The 14,833-nt window shown below is 46.1% G+C and overlaps 1 protein-coding gene across 3 annotated transcripts in view; it reads left to right on the top strand.

Annotated features, from left to right (window-relative positions):
- Window positions 1–11,439, top strand: part of calca (calcitonin-related polypeptide alpha) — a 14,843-nt gene extending 3,404 nt beyond the window's left edge. The window contains exons 3-5 of one of the 3 annotated variants that reach the window (XM_031900377.1): window positions 131–262; window positions 9,703–9,902; window positions 10,958–11,439. In XM_031900377.1, the coding sequence (XP_031756237.1) occupies window positions 131–262; window positions 9,703–9,877 (307 nt within the window). In that variant the 3' untranslated portion in view covers window positions 9,878–9,902; window positions 10,958–11,439. Of the gene's footprint in view, window positions 1–130; window positions 263–7,685; window positions 8,240–9,699; window positions 9,903–10,957 lie in introns of those variants that run through there. The other 2 variants (XM_031900376.1, XM_031900375.1) reach the window with 2 other exon arrangements.
- The last annotated feature ends 3,394 nt before the right edge of the window (window positions 11,440–14,833 follow it).

Below are 14,833 nucleotides of genomic sequence, written 5' to 3'. Positions count from 1 at the left end.
CCCCCTATACTCCTGCACCCCCAAACCTTGGGGATAATGATCTGTATCTCACACATATATTGTACATCAGTCAGGGCCCCCCTGGCCCCCCTATGTTTGAGTGACAGATTCCTGTTTGTCCCACACTCAGACCTGGGCTGGAGGCAGCGGCAGAGAGAGTTGCAGTCAGTGACTATGAAGCTCGCCGGTTACTCAGCGCTTTGGTGAAAGAGTTCGTACAGATGACGGCAGAAGAAATGGAACAAGCGAATGAAGGGAACAGGTACAGACTGGCAGTAGAATGTAGTTGAGTGAGAGGCCGCGGAGGTGCCAGGGCATCGGGTCGGAGGCCCACGGTTCAGATCACATGACTGCATATGAAATGTACCAATGTATATCACAAACGTTGCACTGTGGGTTCCGACTATCACTGTACAGTACGGAGTGTAACAATCTGATGCACTTGGGTAACGCTGTTATTTTGTATGTGGGTAACACAGTATCACAGTTATGCTCAGTCACACTATACACAAAGTCCAGTCGTTCCACTCTGACCAATGGGTGCTCTGGATGAGCTTATTACTGGCTTTAGTTATTGTTTTATAGTTCCTTGTATCCCTTAATCCGAACCAGAATCAACAAATATTAGCATTTATAAATATATATACTGCCCACTGCCACTAGGTGGCGCTTGCAGCAAATAAAAAAATCAGGCAACATCCTTGAATAACAGTAATGCTGCAAAGACTCCCAGCCATCACTCAAACCAGACTTCTTGGCATTCTTACCTCCCCCCTCCATAGGGGCAGATTCACTCCATAAATTTCCTATTGTGTGAATGAGACACCTGGGAGAGTCTGGAGTCGGGCAGTGCCCCCCAGGTCCTGACTGTGCCATTGGTACCCCCCAGGTCCTGACTGTGCCATTGGTACCCCCCAAGTCCTGACTGTGCCATGGGTACCCCCCAGGTCCTGACTGTGCCATTGGTACCCCCCAGGTCCTGACTGTGCCATTGGTACCCCCCAGGTCCTGACTGTGCCATTGGTAACCCCCAAGTCCTGACTGTGCCATTGGTACCCCCCAGGTCCTGACTGTGCCATTGGTACCCCCCAGGTCCTGACTGTGCCATTGTTAACCCCCTGGTCCTGACTGTGCCATCGGTACCCCCCAGGTCCTGACTGTGCCATTGGTACCCCCCAAGTCCTGACTGGTGCCATGGGTACCCCCCCAGGTCCTGACTGTGCCATCGGTACCCCCCAGGTCCTGACTGTGCCATCGGTACCCCCCAGGTCCTGACTGTGCCATCGGTACCCCCCAGGTCCTGACTGTACCATTGGTAACCCCCAAGTCCTGACTGTGCCATCGGTACCCCCCAGGTCCTGACTGTGCCATTGGTACCCCCAAGTCCTGACTGTGCCATCGGTACCCCCCAGGTCCTGACTGTGCCATTGGTACCCCCCAGGTCCTGATGGTGCCATTGGTAACCCCCAAGTCCTGACTGTGCCATCGGTAACCCCCAGGTCCTGACGGTTCCATTGGTACCCCCCAAGTCCTGACTGTGCCATCAGTAACCCCCAGGTCCTGACTGTGCCATTGGTACAACCCAGGTCCTGACGGTGCCATTGGTACCCCCCAAGTCCCTTGACTGTGCCATCGGTAACCCCCCAGGTTCCCTGGACTGTGCCCATTGGTACCCCCCAGGGTCCGTGGACCTGTGCCATTGGTACCCCCCAGGTCCTGACTGTGCCATCTGTCGGTACCCCACAGGTCCTGACTGTGCCATTGGTAACCCCCAGTTCCTGACATGTGCATTGGTACCCCCAGCGCCTGCCTGTGCCATCGGCTACCCCCCAGGTCCCCTGACCTGCTGCCATTGGTACCCCCCGGCAGCGTCCTGACTTGTGCCATCGGTACCCCCCCAGGTCCTGGACCTGTGCCAATTTGGTACCCCCCCGGTCCGACTGTGCCATTGGTACCCCCCCTGGTGCCTGACTGTGCCATTGGTACCCCCTGGTCCTGACTGTGCCATTGGTACCCCCAGGTCCTGACTGTGCCATTGGTACCCCCCTGGTCCTGACTGTGCCATCGGTACCCCCTGGTCCTGACTGTGCCATCGGTACCCCCCAGGTCCTGACTGTGCCATTGGTACCCCCCAGGTCCTGACTGTGCCATCGGTAACCCCCAGGTCCTGACTGTGCCATTGGTACCCCCTGGTCCTGACTGGTGCCATTGGTACCCCCCAGGTCTGACTGTGCCATTGGTACCCCCCAGGTCCGACTGTGCCATTGGTACCCCCCAGGTCCTGACTGTGCCATTGGTACCCCAGGTCCTGACTGTGCCATTGGTACCCCCCAGGTCCTGACTGTGCCATTGTACCCCCCTGGTCCTGACTGTGCCATTGGTACCCCCCAGGTCCTGACTGTGCCATTGGTACCCCCCAGGTCCTGACTGTGCCATCGGTAACCCCCAGGTCCTGACTGTGCCATTGGTACCCCCCAGGTCCTGACTGTGCCATCGGTAACCCCCAGGTCCTGACTGTGCCATTGGTACCCCCCGCACTGCTGAAACTTGCAAAAGTATTTTGGAAGTGGTTCAGTTTCTGGGATGGCAATAAAAGTGGATATTTTTAAGGAGAGACTGTTGGGGGGTGTTTGTTTGGGGAGACAGAATGAGGGGGGGGGGGCAGGTTTATTTTGTTGCTTGATTTTATTTGGAGAAAATCTTGCTGGTTTAAAGGGGATGTAAACCCAACCACAACACTGCCCCACTGCGCCCCCTAGTTATCTATAGAAGTTGCTAAAAATGTAATTATAGATGCAATAAAATTCCCCAATGAGAATTCTACTGCCAAAAACTTCATTACAGATGCAGAAGAAGTGACCAATGAGAATGCTGATTCCCTGTGTCAGGCCCCTTGCTGGTACCTTACATATAGAGATAATGATGGCATTTTCCCTTCATTATAGATGCAGGAGAAGTGACCAATGAGAATGCTGATTCCCTGTGTCAGGCCCCTTGCTGGTACCTTACATATAGAGATAATGATGGCATTTTCCCGTCATTATATGGCACAGGAATCAGACATGGGGATAAAGGGACAGACTTGTTCAGTGCTGGGAAACTGTGCTTATGTTTTTCGAAAACTTCTATAGCAACACTAGGGGGCGCCGTGGGACAGTGTTGTGGTTGGGTTTATATCCCCTTTAAAATGCCACAAACAATCACTATTTATCAGACTGGTGTTGGCCCCTTGGGACACTATATTTATAAAACAAAGGGCTGTTTTGAATCCTACTGTGAACAAGGACTTAGGGGTCCCATAAGATTCTTCCAGTCATGAGTGAGTGTCCCCCAACATCCCCTTATTCCTCTCCTCATTATTTATCATTCTGCTCCCCCCCTTTTCTCTATTTCTCATTTCTTTCCACAACTTGTCTTTTCTCCCCTTAGTTCTCTCATATCCATACTCATCTTTATTTCCCAGGGTGCCACAGCCATGTGACCAGTGATATCCCCCCCCCTCCCCCCCAGCAGCCAATCAGCAGAACAATGGGAAGGGAGCAAGATAGCAGCTCCCAGTAGGTATCAGAATAGCACTCAATAGTAAGAAATCCAAGTCCGGCTTGGGACTCCTCCAGTTACATGGGAGTAGGAGAAACAATAGGTTAGCTGAAAGCAGTTCTAATGTGTAGCGCTGGCTGAAAGCTCAGACTCAGGCACACTTTACTGCTGCGCTGCAAGTTGGAGTGATATCCTTCCCCTCCCCCCCAGCAGCCAATCAGCAGAACAATGGGAAGGGAGCAAGATAGCAGCTCCCAGTTGGTATCAGAATAGCACCTAATAGTAAGAAATCCAAGTCCGGCTTGGGACTCCTCCAGTTACATGGGAGTAGGAGAAACAATAGGTTAGCTGAAAGCAGTTCTAATGGGTAGCGCTGGCTGAAAGCTCAGACTTAGGCACAATGCACTGAGATGGCGCCTACACACCAATATTACAGCTACAAATACATTTGTTGGTTCAAGAATAAAAGGTTAAATGGCAGAGGGAATTATTTGCTGTGTAACAGTGTCATTTAGAGATAAATAGTGCCCCATAAATACAGTATCATGGCAGTGTCCCTTTAACCCCCTCACTTTCTCTCACTGCCCCACCCCCCCACTCAATTCTCTTTCATTGTGTCTGTCCCTTTCCCTTCCCTGCACTGCTGGTTCTGACTCCTGATACAACTCCCCAATACCCATTCATTCCTCATTCTCACTGGGTTTATAGTTATGTGTAACTATCACTGTGTCTGTCCCTTTCCCTTCCCTGCACTGCTGGTTCTGACTCCTGATACAACTCCCCAATACCCATTCATTCCTCATTCTCACTGGGTTTATAGTTATGTGTAACTGTCACTGTGTCTGTCCCTTTCCCTTCCCTGCACTGCTGGTTCTGACTCCTGATACAACTCCCCAATATCCATTCATCCCTCATTCTCACTGGGTTTATAGTTATGTGTAACTGTCACTGTGTCTGTCCCTTTCCCTTCCCTGCACTGCTGGTTCTGACTCCTGATACAACTCCCCAATACCCATTCATTCCTCATTCTCACTGGGTTTATAGTTATGTGTAACTGTCACTGTGTCTGTCCCTTTCCCTTCCCTGCACTGCTGGTTCTGACTCCTGATACAACTCCCCAATATCCATTCATCCCTCATTCTCACTGGGTTTATAGTTATGTGTAACTGTCACTGTGTCTGTCCCTTTCCCTTCCTGCACTGCTGGTTCTGACTCCTGATACAACTCCCCAATACCCATTCATTCCTCATTCTCACTGGGTTTATAGTTATGTGTAACTGTCACTGTGTCTGTCCCTTTCCCTTCCCTGCACTGCTGGTTCTGACTCCTGATACAACTCCCCAATACCCATTCATTCCTCATTCTCACTGGGTTTATAGTTATGTGTAACTGTCACTGTGTCTGTCCCTTTCCCTTCCCTGCACTGCTGGTTCTGACTCCTGATACAACTCCCCAATATCCATTCATTCCTCATTCTCACTGGGTTTATAGTTATGTGTAACTGTCACTGTGTCTGTCCCTTTCCCTTCCCTGCACTGCTGGTTCTGACTCCTGATACAACTCCCCAATATCCATTCATCCCTCATTCTCACTGGGTTTATAGTTATGTGTAACTGTCACTGTGCCTGTCCCTTTCCCTTCCCTGCACTGCTGGTTCTGACTCCTGATACAACTCCCCAATATCCATTCATTCCTCATTCTCACTGGGTTTATAGTTATGTGTAACTGTCACTGTGTCTGTCCCTTTCCCTTCCCTGCACTGCTGGTTCTGACTCCTGATACAACTCCCCAATATCCATTCATCCCTCATTCTCACTGGGTTTATAGTTATGTGTAACTGTCACTGTGTCTGTCCCTTTCCCTTCCCTGCACTGCTGGTTCTGACTCCTGATACAACTCCCCAATATCCATTCATTCCTCATTCTCACTGGGTTTATAGTTATGTGTAACTGTCACTGTGTCTGTCCCTTTCCCTTCCCTGCACTGCTGGTTCTGACTCCTGATACAACTCCCCAATATCCATTCATTCCTCATTCTCACTGGGTTTATAGTTATGTGTAACTGTCACTGTGCCTGTCCCTTTCCCTTCCCTGCACTGCTGGTTCTGACTCCTGATACAACTCCCCAATACCCATTCATTCCTCATTCTCACTGGGTTTATAGTTATGTGTAACTGTCACTGTGTCTGTCCCTTTCCCTTCCCTGCACTGCTGGTTCTGACTCCTGATACAACTCCCCAATACCCATTCATTCCTCATTCTCACTGGGTGACAGACGGGCAGCGAAACCCTAATAACTGCGCGACAGGTCGGCGTTATGACTCAGTATAAAGTTGCTGCACAAGGACATGAAAATACTTAATTGTCTGTTTATTCCCATAATAAGTGGAGAGGCAAAGCTCCCTGGAGTTCATTGGGGTGGAGGTTTATTAAAGGGATGTGTAAGAGTGAGGTAGGTTGTTCCATTGGGAGAGGCGGAAGGATGAGCCCGGGGGGGTCTGAGCTCCTCAGTCAGTGCGGTGCATGAGTCGGAAGCAGCATGGATTATACTAATGGCCCCCCCCGCTCCCTGCACTGCAGCCATGAATAATACCTGGGCGGATCCCCAATGCACTTAGTAGCAATGACTTCATTCACAGAGCGGGCAGATCAATGGCGGAGCATGCAGTGCATACTAATGGCCCCCCAGCATGATCGGCATGGCCGGCACGTGGCACCGGGCGCAGGAAGCCCCCCAGTAGTGCCAGGCATGCCCCCTGCCTGCCCCAGTGCATGCTGGTCCCTTCCCAGAAGAGCATGATGACTAAACTGTGTACTAAACCCCCCACTAATAAAGGGGAAATTCACCTTACTATTAACGTTTGGTATGATGCAGACCAGGGTTGGGCGAACCGCAGCCACGGGGGTCGCTACCTCATCCCTTTAATACCGGCCCATATGAGTCCTAAACGCTGCACTGCTACTTAGTGACTGAAACAAGTGTATTCTGCAGACTGCAGCGGTGTCTAAGCAGCCATGCAGCTTGAGGATATCATACACGTGGGAATTAAAGGGTTAACCTTTGATATAACTTTTAGTACGATGTAGAGAATGATATTCTGAGACAATTTGCAATTGGTCTTCATTTTTTATCATTTGTCGTTTTTCAGTTATTTCGCTTCTTGCTCGGCAGCTCTGCAGTATCAGGTTGCTAGGGTCCAAATTGCCTTGGTAACCACAGAGCAGTTTGAATGAGAGAGAGTGATATTCTGAGACAATTTGCAATTGGTTTTCATTTTTTATCATTTGTCGTTTTTTAGTTATTTCACTTCTTGTTCGGCAGCTCTGCAGTATCAGGTTGCTAGGGTCCAAATTGCCTTGGCAACCACAGAGCAGTTTGAATGAGAGGGTGGTAAATGAATAGGAGAGGGACTGAATAGAAAGATAAGGAATAAAAAGTAACAATAACAATAAAACTGGAGCCTCACAGAGCAATTGTATTTGGTTGCCGGGGTCAGTGACCCCTAATTAGAAATCTGCAAATAGATTAAAAACGCTAACAAATAAATAATGAAGACCAATTAAAAAGTTGCTTAGAATATGCAATTATATGTCGTACTATAAGTTGACTTGCCAGCCGACTCTATGTTGGACTACAACTCTCCAATAGGAATTGTAGTTCAACTTGATACGGGTAACAGCATTCATTGCAGTTGGTCTTTATTTCTTTTATGGCACGCCTTTTTTACACCAAATCAGCTTTTTCTGGTTGCCAGGGCGACTGACCCTGGCAACACAATGGCACTTATGTTTTATGAGACATAAAAGAAAAAAAAAAAAGACCAATATCCCAAGTGCTGGGATGAACCCCCCCTGGAATCTGCAAGGTACTTAAACTTGATTGTGAGGTTAACTTTCCCTTTACTTTCCCAGGCAGACAATGGCAGCCCCTGTGCTGGGTACCTGAGGGGGGTGGGATGGAGAGGTGAGTCAGTCTGTGCCCAATGATGCCCAATTGGCTCATAATAGTGGGACGTGATTGGCTCACCCCTGGGGGCGGGGCATACTAGCATGGGGGTGGAATGTGATGCATGACTTGGGCACTGGGCACTGCCCCTTGGCCCGGCTTTCTTCTGGCATGTTCTTTTTGTTTCCCTCCCTCTGCAGCCCGGATAGATCCATTTCCAAACGCTGCTCCAATCTGAGCACTTGCGTCCTGGGGAAACTGTCGCAAGAGTTGCACAAGTTGCAAAGTTACCCTCGTACCGACGTGGGCGCTGGTACCCCCGGCAAGAAGAGAAACATTCTGCCCGACATGGACAGTGACCGTTACAGCAGCTACGGGGAGCAGTTTGAGCATAACTAGAGCACGGAGCCCCTTTATTCATTTAGTTTGCTCCTTTTGTCACTCGATGCATGTGATGTTGTTTCCTGATTCAGCTCCGGACACTAAAACCCCCCCCCTGACTCGGATCTCAGATAGAATAGGGCACGGAATGGCAATTGATCATAACAGTGCGCCCCCTAGAGTCCACAATCATTTTGGGAATAGAGAAAAATAGACGTTTGTACCCTCAGATCGCAAGTGATCGTTTGGCGTCTGCGTGTGTGTGTGAATCGCCAGATCCGCGTAGGAACGCACACAGGCAGCCGCCTCACTCACCCAAATCATATCCTTACGCCTGGCCATGCAATTAATTAATAAACCTATTTTTCTACAAGTTATAAGGGTCTGATGTTTTAATTAAGGAGACAAAGGGTTAATAGGGAGAGGGAATTGTGTCGGGATTTATCCCTGTGCCAAGTTCATTAGACTGGAAAATAATCCAATAAGGTAATAGAATCACTGAGAGTAGGAACGAAGCCTCCGATTGGATGTAAGTGACAGGTAAGTGCCCCTCTCTTCTACTCTCGCTTTCTATTGGTTGAATATTATACTTACCTGCTGTGTATTGTACCTGTACTGATCCCTGTAATATCTAGATACAGAGATAGAGAATAGACAGACAAATTGATAGATGATAGATAGATAGATAGATAGATAGATAGATAGATAGATAGATAGATAGATAGATAGATAGTAGAGAAATAGTTAATAGATAGACAAATTGATTGATATATAGATAGATAGATAGATAGATAGATAGATAGATAGATACATAGATAGATGATTGATAGATAGATAGATAGATAGATAGATAGATAGACAGACAGACAGATAGATAGATATATAGATAGATAGATGGACTTATAGATATGATACATAGACAGATGATAGATAGATAGATAGATAGATAGATAGATAGATAGATAGATAGACAGATGGACTTATAGATATGATACATAGACAGATGATAGATAGATAGATAGATAGATAGATAGATAGATAGATAGATAGATAGACAGATGGACTTATAGATATGATACATAGACAGATGATAGATAGATAGATAGATAGATAGATAGATAGATAGATAGACAGATGGACTTATAGATATGATACATAGACAGATGATAGATAGATAGATAGATAGATAGATAGATAGATAGATAGATAGATAGATGGACTTATAGATATGATACATAGACAGATGATAGATAGATAGATGATAGATAGATAGATAGATGATAGATAGATAGATAGATAGATAGATAGATAGATAGATAGATAGATGGACTTATAGATATGATACATAGACAGATGATAGATAGATAGATAGATAGATAGATAGATAGATAGATGGACTTATAGATATGATACATAGACAGATGATAGATAGATAGATAGATGGACTTATAGATATGATACATAGACAGATGATAGATAGATAGATAGATAGATAGATTGACTGATAGTAAGTAGAATGAGACAGACAGACAGATATAGATTGAGATAGATAGTAAATAGGCAGACAGAAAGACAGACAGATATACAGACAGACAGACATTATTAGTTAGATAGATAGATAGATAGATAGATAGATAGAAAGTAGAAGGACAAACAGACAGACAGATTATTACATAGATAGATAGATAGACAGATGGATATACAGACAGACATTATTAGTTGCAGGTCCCTAACTGCACCATTGGCAGTGCCAGTGTTTGCCCGGTGCAGCCAGAAGGTGGCGCTCACCGTACGGGGGGCCCAGGCTGACGGAATGTTCCATTTATCTCCCAGCAGCAGTAGCAGTAGCAGTGTGACGGCACAGAAGCGAGCGTGTAACACGGCCACCTGCGTAACGCACCGCCTGGCAGACTTTCTCAGCAGGTCAGGGGGAATGGGCAAGAACAACTTCGTGCCAACCAACGTGGGCTCCAAGGCATTTGGCAGAAGGCGGAGGAGCCTTTACTTCTAAATGGAGGGATTACATCAGGAATATGGTACTTACTGTCCCCCCCCCCCATACAGGGGGTTGTCATTATCTCTCCTAAGGCCAATAATTCTCTTTATTATAAGTTACAGTTAGTACTGTCCTGCCCCCCCACTATGTGCCCCCCCTTACTGTCCCAGCTTTACTCCCACTATCTTTCTCACTGCTCCTCCCTATCCTCTGTGCTGCCTGTGCTCTCGTCATATACACACAGGGGTGAACTGACTGCATAGTGTACAGGCTATGAGCAAACTTAGGGGGCTGTTCCTGCTGAATTGTGCTTAGTACAGGGGAATCCCTATGTGCCATAGGTTTATGGTATCTCTCTGTACAGGCTATGGACAAACTTAGGGGGCTGTTCCTGCTGAATTGTGCTTAGTACAGGGGAATCCCTATGTGCCATAGTTTTATGGTATCTCTCTGTACAGGCTATGAGCAAACTTAGGGGGCTGTTCCTGCTGAATTGTGCTTAGTACAGGGGAATCCCTATGTGCCATAGTTTTATGGTATCTCTCTGTACAGGCTATGAGCAAACTTAGGGGGCTGTTCCTGCTGAATTGTGCTTAGTACAGGGGAATCCCTATGTGCCATAGTTTTATGGTATCTCTCTGTACAGGCTATGAGCAAACTTAGGGGGCTGTTCCTGCTGAATTGTGCTTAGTACAGGGGAATCCCTATGTGCCATAGTTTTATGGTATCTCTCTGTACAGGCTATGAGCAAACTTAGGGGGCTGTTCCTGCTGAATTGTGCTTAGTACAGGGGAATCCCTATGTGCCATAGTTTTATGGTATCTCTCTGTACAGGCTATGAGCAAACTTAGGGGGCTGTTCCTGCTGAATTGTGCTTAGTACAGGGGAATCCCTATGTGCCATAGTTTTATGGTATCTCTCTGTACAGGCTATGGGCAAACTTAGGGGGCTGTTCCTGCTGAATTGTGCTTAGTACAGGGGAATCCCTATGTGCATTAGTTTTATGGTATCTCTCTGTACAAGTCCATCTGTAGTTCCCCTTTAAAGTGTGTCATTTGACCACAACATCCAATACTCCGTGTGCTTATTTTCCAGATCGCCATGCCAACGGGACTTCCGAGTCGCCCTTCTTCCAGAAACCACATGACGAGAGCCAAACCAACAAACCGCCCCGCATTCAGCTAGAACCCCATGATCCGATTTCCTTTCCGTTTGCGTTCGGCGCCACTAGAGCACTTCCGTTACTCGCCCACCAAACCGACCAATCATTATATTCTTATATATTTTTTTTTATATTTTCAAATAAAATGTCATGGCATATAGTGACGATTTCTTTGCCGGCAGATATATATAAATACGTGCAACGTGACGGACGCGGTGTGTCATGCGCAGTCTGCGAATCTCGGGGATTATACACTATAGCTGCCCGTGTTGTCGTGCCTTGATGTATAACATGACTGATTGTACAGTATATTTAAGAAGAAAAAGAGAAAAAAAAAAACAAAAAAAAAAAATTATAAGAGAGAAAAATTCTTCGACATTGTATCAATTGTGAATTTCAGCAAGATTAAAAAAAAGTATTTTAGATACAATCGGATTGGCAGACTTTTCATTGCATATGGTGGTGACCCTTGAAAGGGGGTGGGGCAGGGGCGGGGTCTATATAAAAGAATCTGGGCATTAAACTCATTTCAGGGCAAAGATAATCAGTTGGGGCCACAATGGGACCCTCACAAAATCATAGACCCACTGAATATTATTCCTCCTCTTGTATCTGTGTGTATAAGGTGTGTGTGTAGGGACTGTATCTGTGTGTATAAGGTGTGTGTGTAGGGGCTGTATCTGTGTGTATAAGGTGTGTGTGTAGGGACTGTATCTGTGTGTATAAGGTGTGTGTGTAGGGACTGTATCTGTGTGTATAAGGTGTGTGTGTAGGGACTGTATCTGTGTGTATAAGGTGTGTGTGTAGGGACTGTATCTGTGTGTATAAGGTGTGTGTGTAGGGGCTGTATCTGTGTGTATAAGGTGTGTGTGTAGGGACTGTATCTGTGTGTATAAGGTGTGTGTGTAGGGACTGTATCTGTGTGTATAAGGTGTGTGTGTAGGGACTGTATCTGTGTGTATAAGGTGTGTGTGTAGGGACTGTATCTGTGTGTATAAGGTGTGTGTGTAGGGGCTGTATCTGTGTGTATAAGGTGTGTGTGTAGGGGCTGTATCTGTGTGTATAAGGTGTGTGTGTAGGGACTGTATCTGTGTGTATAGGTGTGTGTGTAGGGACTGTTCTGTGTGTATAAGGTGTGGTGTGTAGGGACTGTATCTGTGTGTATAAGGTGTGTGTGTAGGGACTGTATCTGTGTGTATAAGGTGTGTGTGTAGGGACTGTATCTGTGTGTATAAGGTGTGTGTGTAGGGACTGTATCTGTGTGTATAAGGTGTGTGTGTAGGGGCTGTATCTGTGTGTAATAAGGTGTGTGTGTAGGACTGTATCTGTGTGTATAAGGTGTGTGTGTAGGGACTGTATCTGTGTGTATAAGGTGTGTGTGTAGGGCTGTATCTGTGTGTATAAGGTGTTGTGTGTAGGGGCTGTATCTGTGTGTATAAGGTGTGTGTGTAGGGACTGTATCTGTGTGTATAGGTGTGTGTGTAGGGGCTGTATCTGTGTGTATAAGGTGTGTGTGTAGGGGCTGTATCTGTGTGTATAAGGTGTGTGTGTAGGGGCTGTATCTGTGTGTATAAGGTGTGTGTGTAGGGACTGTATCTGTGTGTATAAGGTGTGTGTGATAGGGACTGGTATCTGTGGTGTATAAGGTGTGTGTGTAGGGGCTGTATCTGTGTGTATAAGGTGGTGTGGTGTAGGGGGCTGTATCTGGTCGTATAGGTGTGCTGTGTAGGGGCTGTATCTGGTGTGTAATAAGGTGTTGTGTGTAGGGCCTGGTATCTGTGTGTATAAGGGTGTGTGTGGTAGCGGACTGTATCTGTGTGTATAAGGTGTGTGTGTAGGGACTGTATCTCGTGTCGTATAAGGTGTGGTGTGTAGGGACTGGTATCTGTGGTATAAGGTGTGTGTGTAGGGACCTGTATCTTAGTGGTGTAGGACTTATGGTGTAAGGTGGGTTAGGGACTGTCATCCTGTGTGTATAAGGTGTGGTGTGTAGGGACTGGTATCTTGTGGTATAAGGTGTGGTGTGTAGGGGCTGGTATCTGTGTGGTATAAGGTGTGTGTGTAGGGACTGTATCTGTGTGTATAAGGTGTGTGTGTAGGGACTGTATCTGTGTGTATAAGGTGTGTGTGTAGGGACTGTATCTGTGTGTATAAAGGTGTGTGTGTAGGGACTGTATCTGTGGTGTATAGGTGTGTGTGTAGGGACTGTATCTGTGTGTATAAGGTGTGTGTGTAGGGACTGTATCTGTGTGTATAAGGTGTGTTGTGTAGGGGGCTGTATCTGTGTGTATAAGGTGTGTGTGTAGGGACTGTATCTGTGTGTTATAAGGTGTGTGTGTAGGGACTGTATCTGTGTGTATAAGGTGTGTGTGTAGGGACTGTATCTGTGTGTATAAGGTGTGTGTGTAGGGACTGTATCTGTGTGTATAAGGTGTGTGTGTAGGGACTGTATCTGTGTGTATAAGGTGTGTGTGTAGGGACTGTATCTGTGTGTATAAGGTGTGGTGGTAGGGCTGTATCTGTGTGTATAAGGTGTGTGTAGGGACTGTATCTGTGTGTATAAGGTGTGTGTGTAGGGACTGTATCTTTTTTGTATAAGGTGTGTGTGTAGGGACTGTATCTGTGTGTATAAGGTGTGTGTGTAGGGACTGTATCTGTGTGTATAAGGTGTGGTGTGTAGGGACTGTATCTGTGTGTATAAGGTGTGTGTGTAGGGACTGTATCTGTGTGTATAAGGTGTGTGTGTAGGGACTGTATCTGTGTGTATAAAGGTGTGTGTGTAGGGACTGTATCTGTGTGTATAAGGTGTGTGTGTAGGGACTGTATCTGTGTGTATAAGGTGTGTGTGTAGGGACTGTATCTGTGTGTATAAGGTGTGTGTGTAGGGGCTGTATCTGTGTGTATAAGGTGTGTGTGTAGGGACTGTATCTGTGTGTATAAGGTGTGTGTGTAGGGACTGTATCTTTTTTGTATAAGGTGTGTGTGTAGGGACTGTATCTGTGTGTATAAGGTGTGTGTGTAGGGACTGTATCTGTGTGTATAAGGTGTGTGTGTAGGGACTGTATCTGTGTGTATAAGGTGTGTGTGTAGGGACTGTATCTGTGTGTATAAGGTGTGTGTGTAGGGACTGTATCTGTGTGTATAAGGTGTGTGTGTAGGGACTGTATCTGTGTGTATAAGGTGTGTGTGTAGGGACTGTATCTGTGTGTATAATGGTTCATAAAATACACAGTTGGGTCATTTCCCTATGGAACCAAACTGAAAATTATATCCTTATAATCGGAGCTTAGTGATGTAATATCTGTCACATGACTCACTAAAATTTGTATATTATTATAAATAACGTGCCCCCTGTTGTAAAAAATAAGGATATTAAAAGTCACTTTGGAGTTCCATAACCTTTATAAAAGCATTTGGCCATCGGCCTTTTACCTATATATGGTCATAGAACTGGTCAGGGACATATAATATCCTTATATTTTACAATAGGGGGCACTTTATTCACTATATATTATAAGGAACTCCTCGGGGACTTATAATATCCCTATATGTTACAATAGGGGGCACTTTATTCACTATATATTATAAGGAACTCCTCGGGGACTTATAATATCCCTATATGTTACAATAGGGGGCACTTTATTCACTATATATTATAAGGAACCCCTCGGGGGCTTATAATATCCCTATATGTTACAATAGGGGGTACTTTATTCACTATATATTATAAGGAACTCCTCGGGGATTTATAATATCCCTATATGTTACAATAGGGGGCACTTTATTCACTATATATTATAAGGAACTCC

This window comes from Xenopus tropicalis, chromosome 4, assembly GCF_000004195.4.
Source record: "Xenopus tropicalis strain Nigerian chromosome 4, UCB_Xtro_10.0, whole genome shotgun sequence".
In the NCBI taxonomy this organism is placed as follows: Eukaryota; Metazoa; Chordata; class Amphibia; order Anura; family Pipidae; genus Xenopus; species Xenopus tropicalis.
Note: the sequence above shows the minus strand (reverse complement) of the source record. Positions and strands in the feature narration are given on the sequence as shown.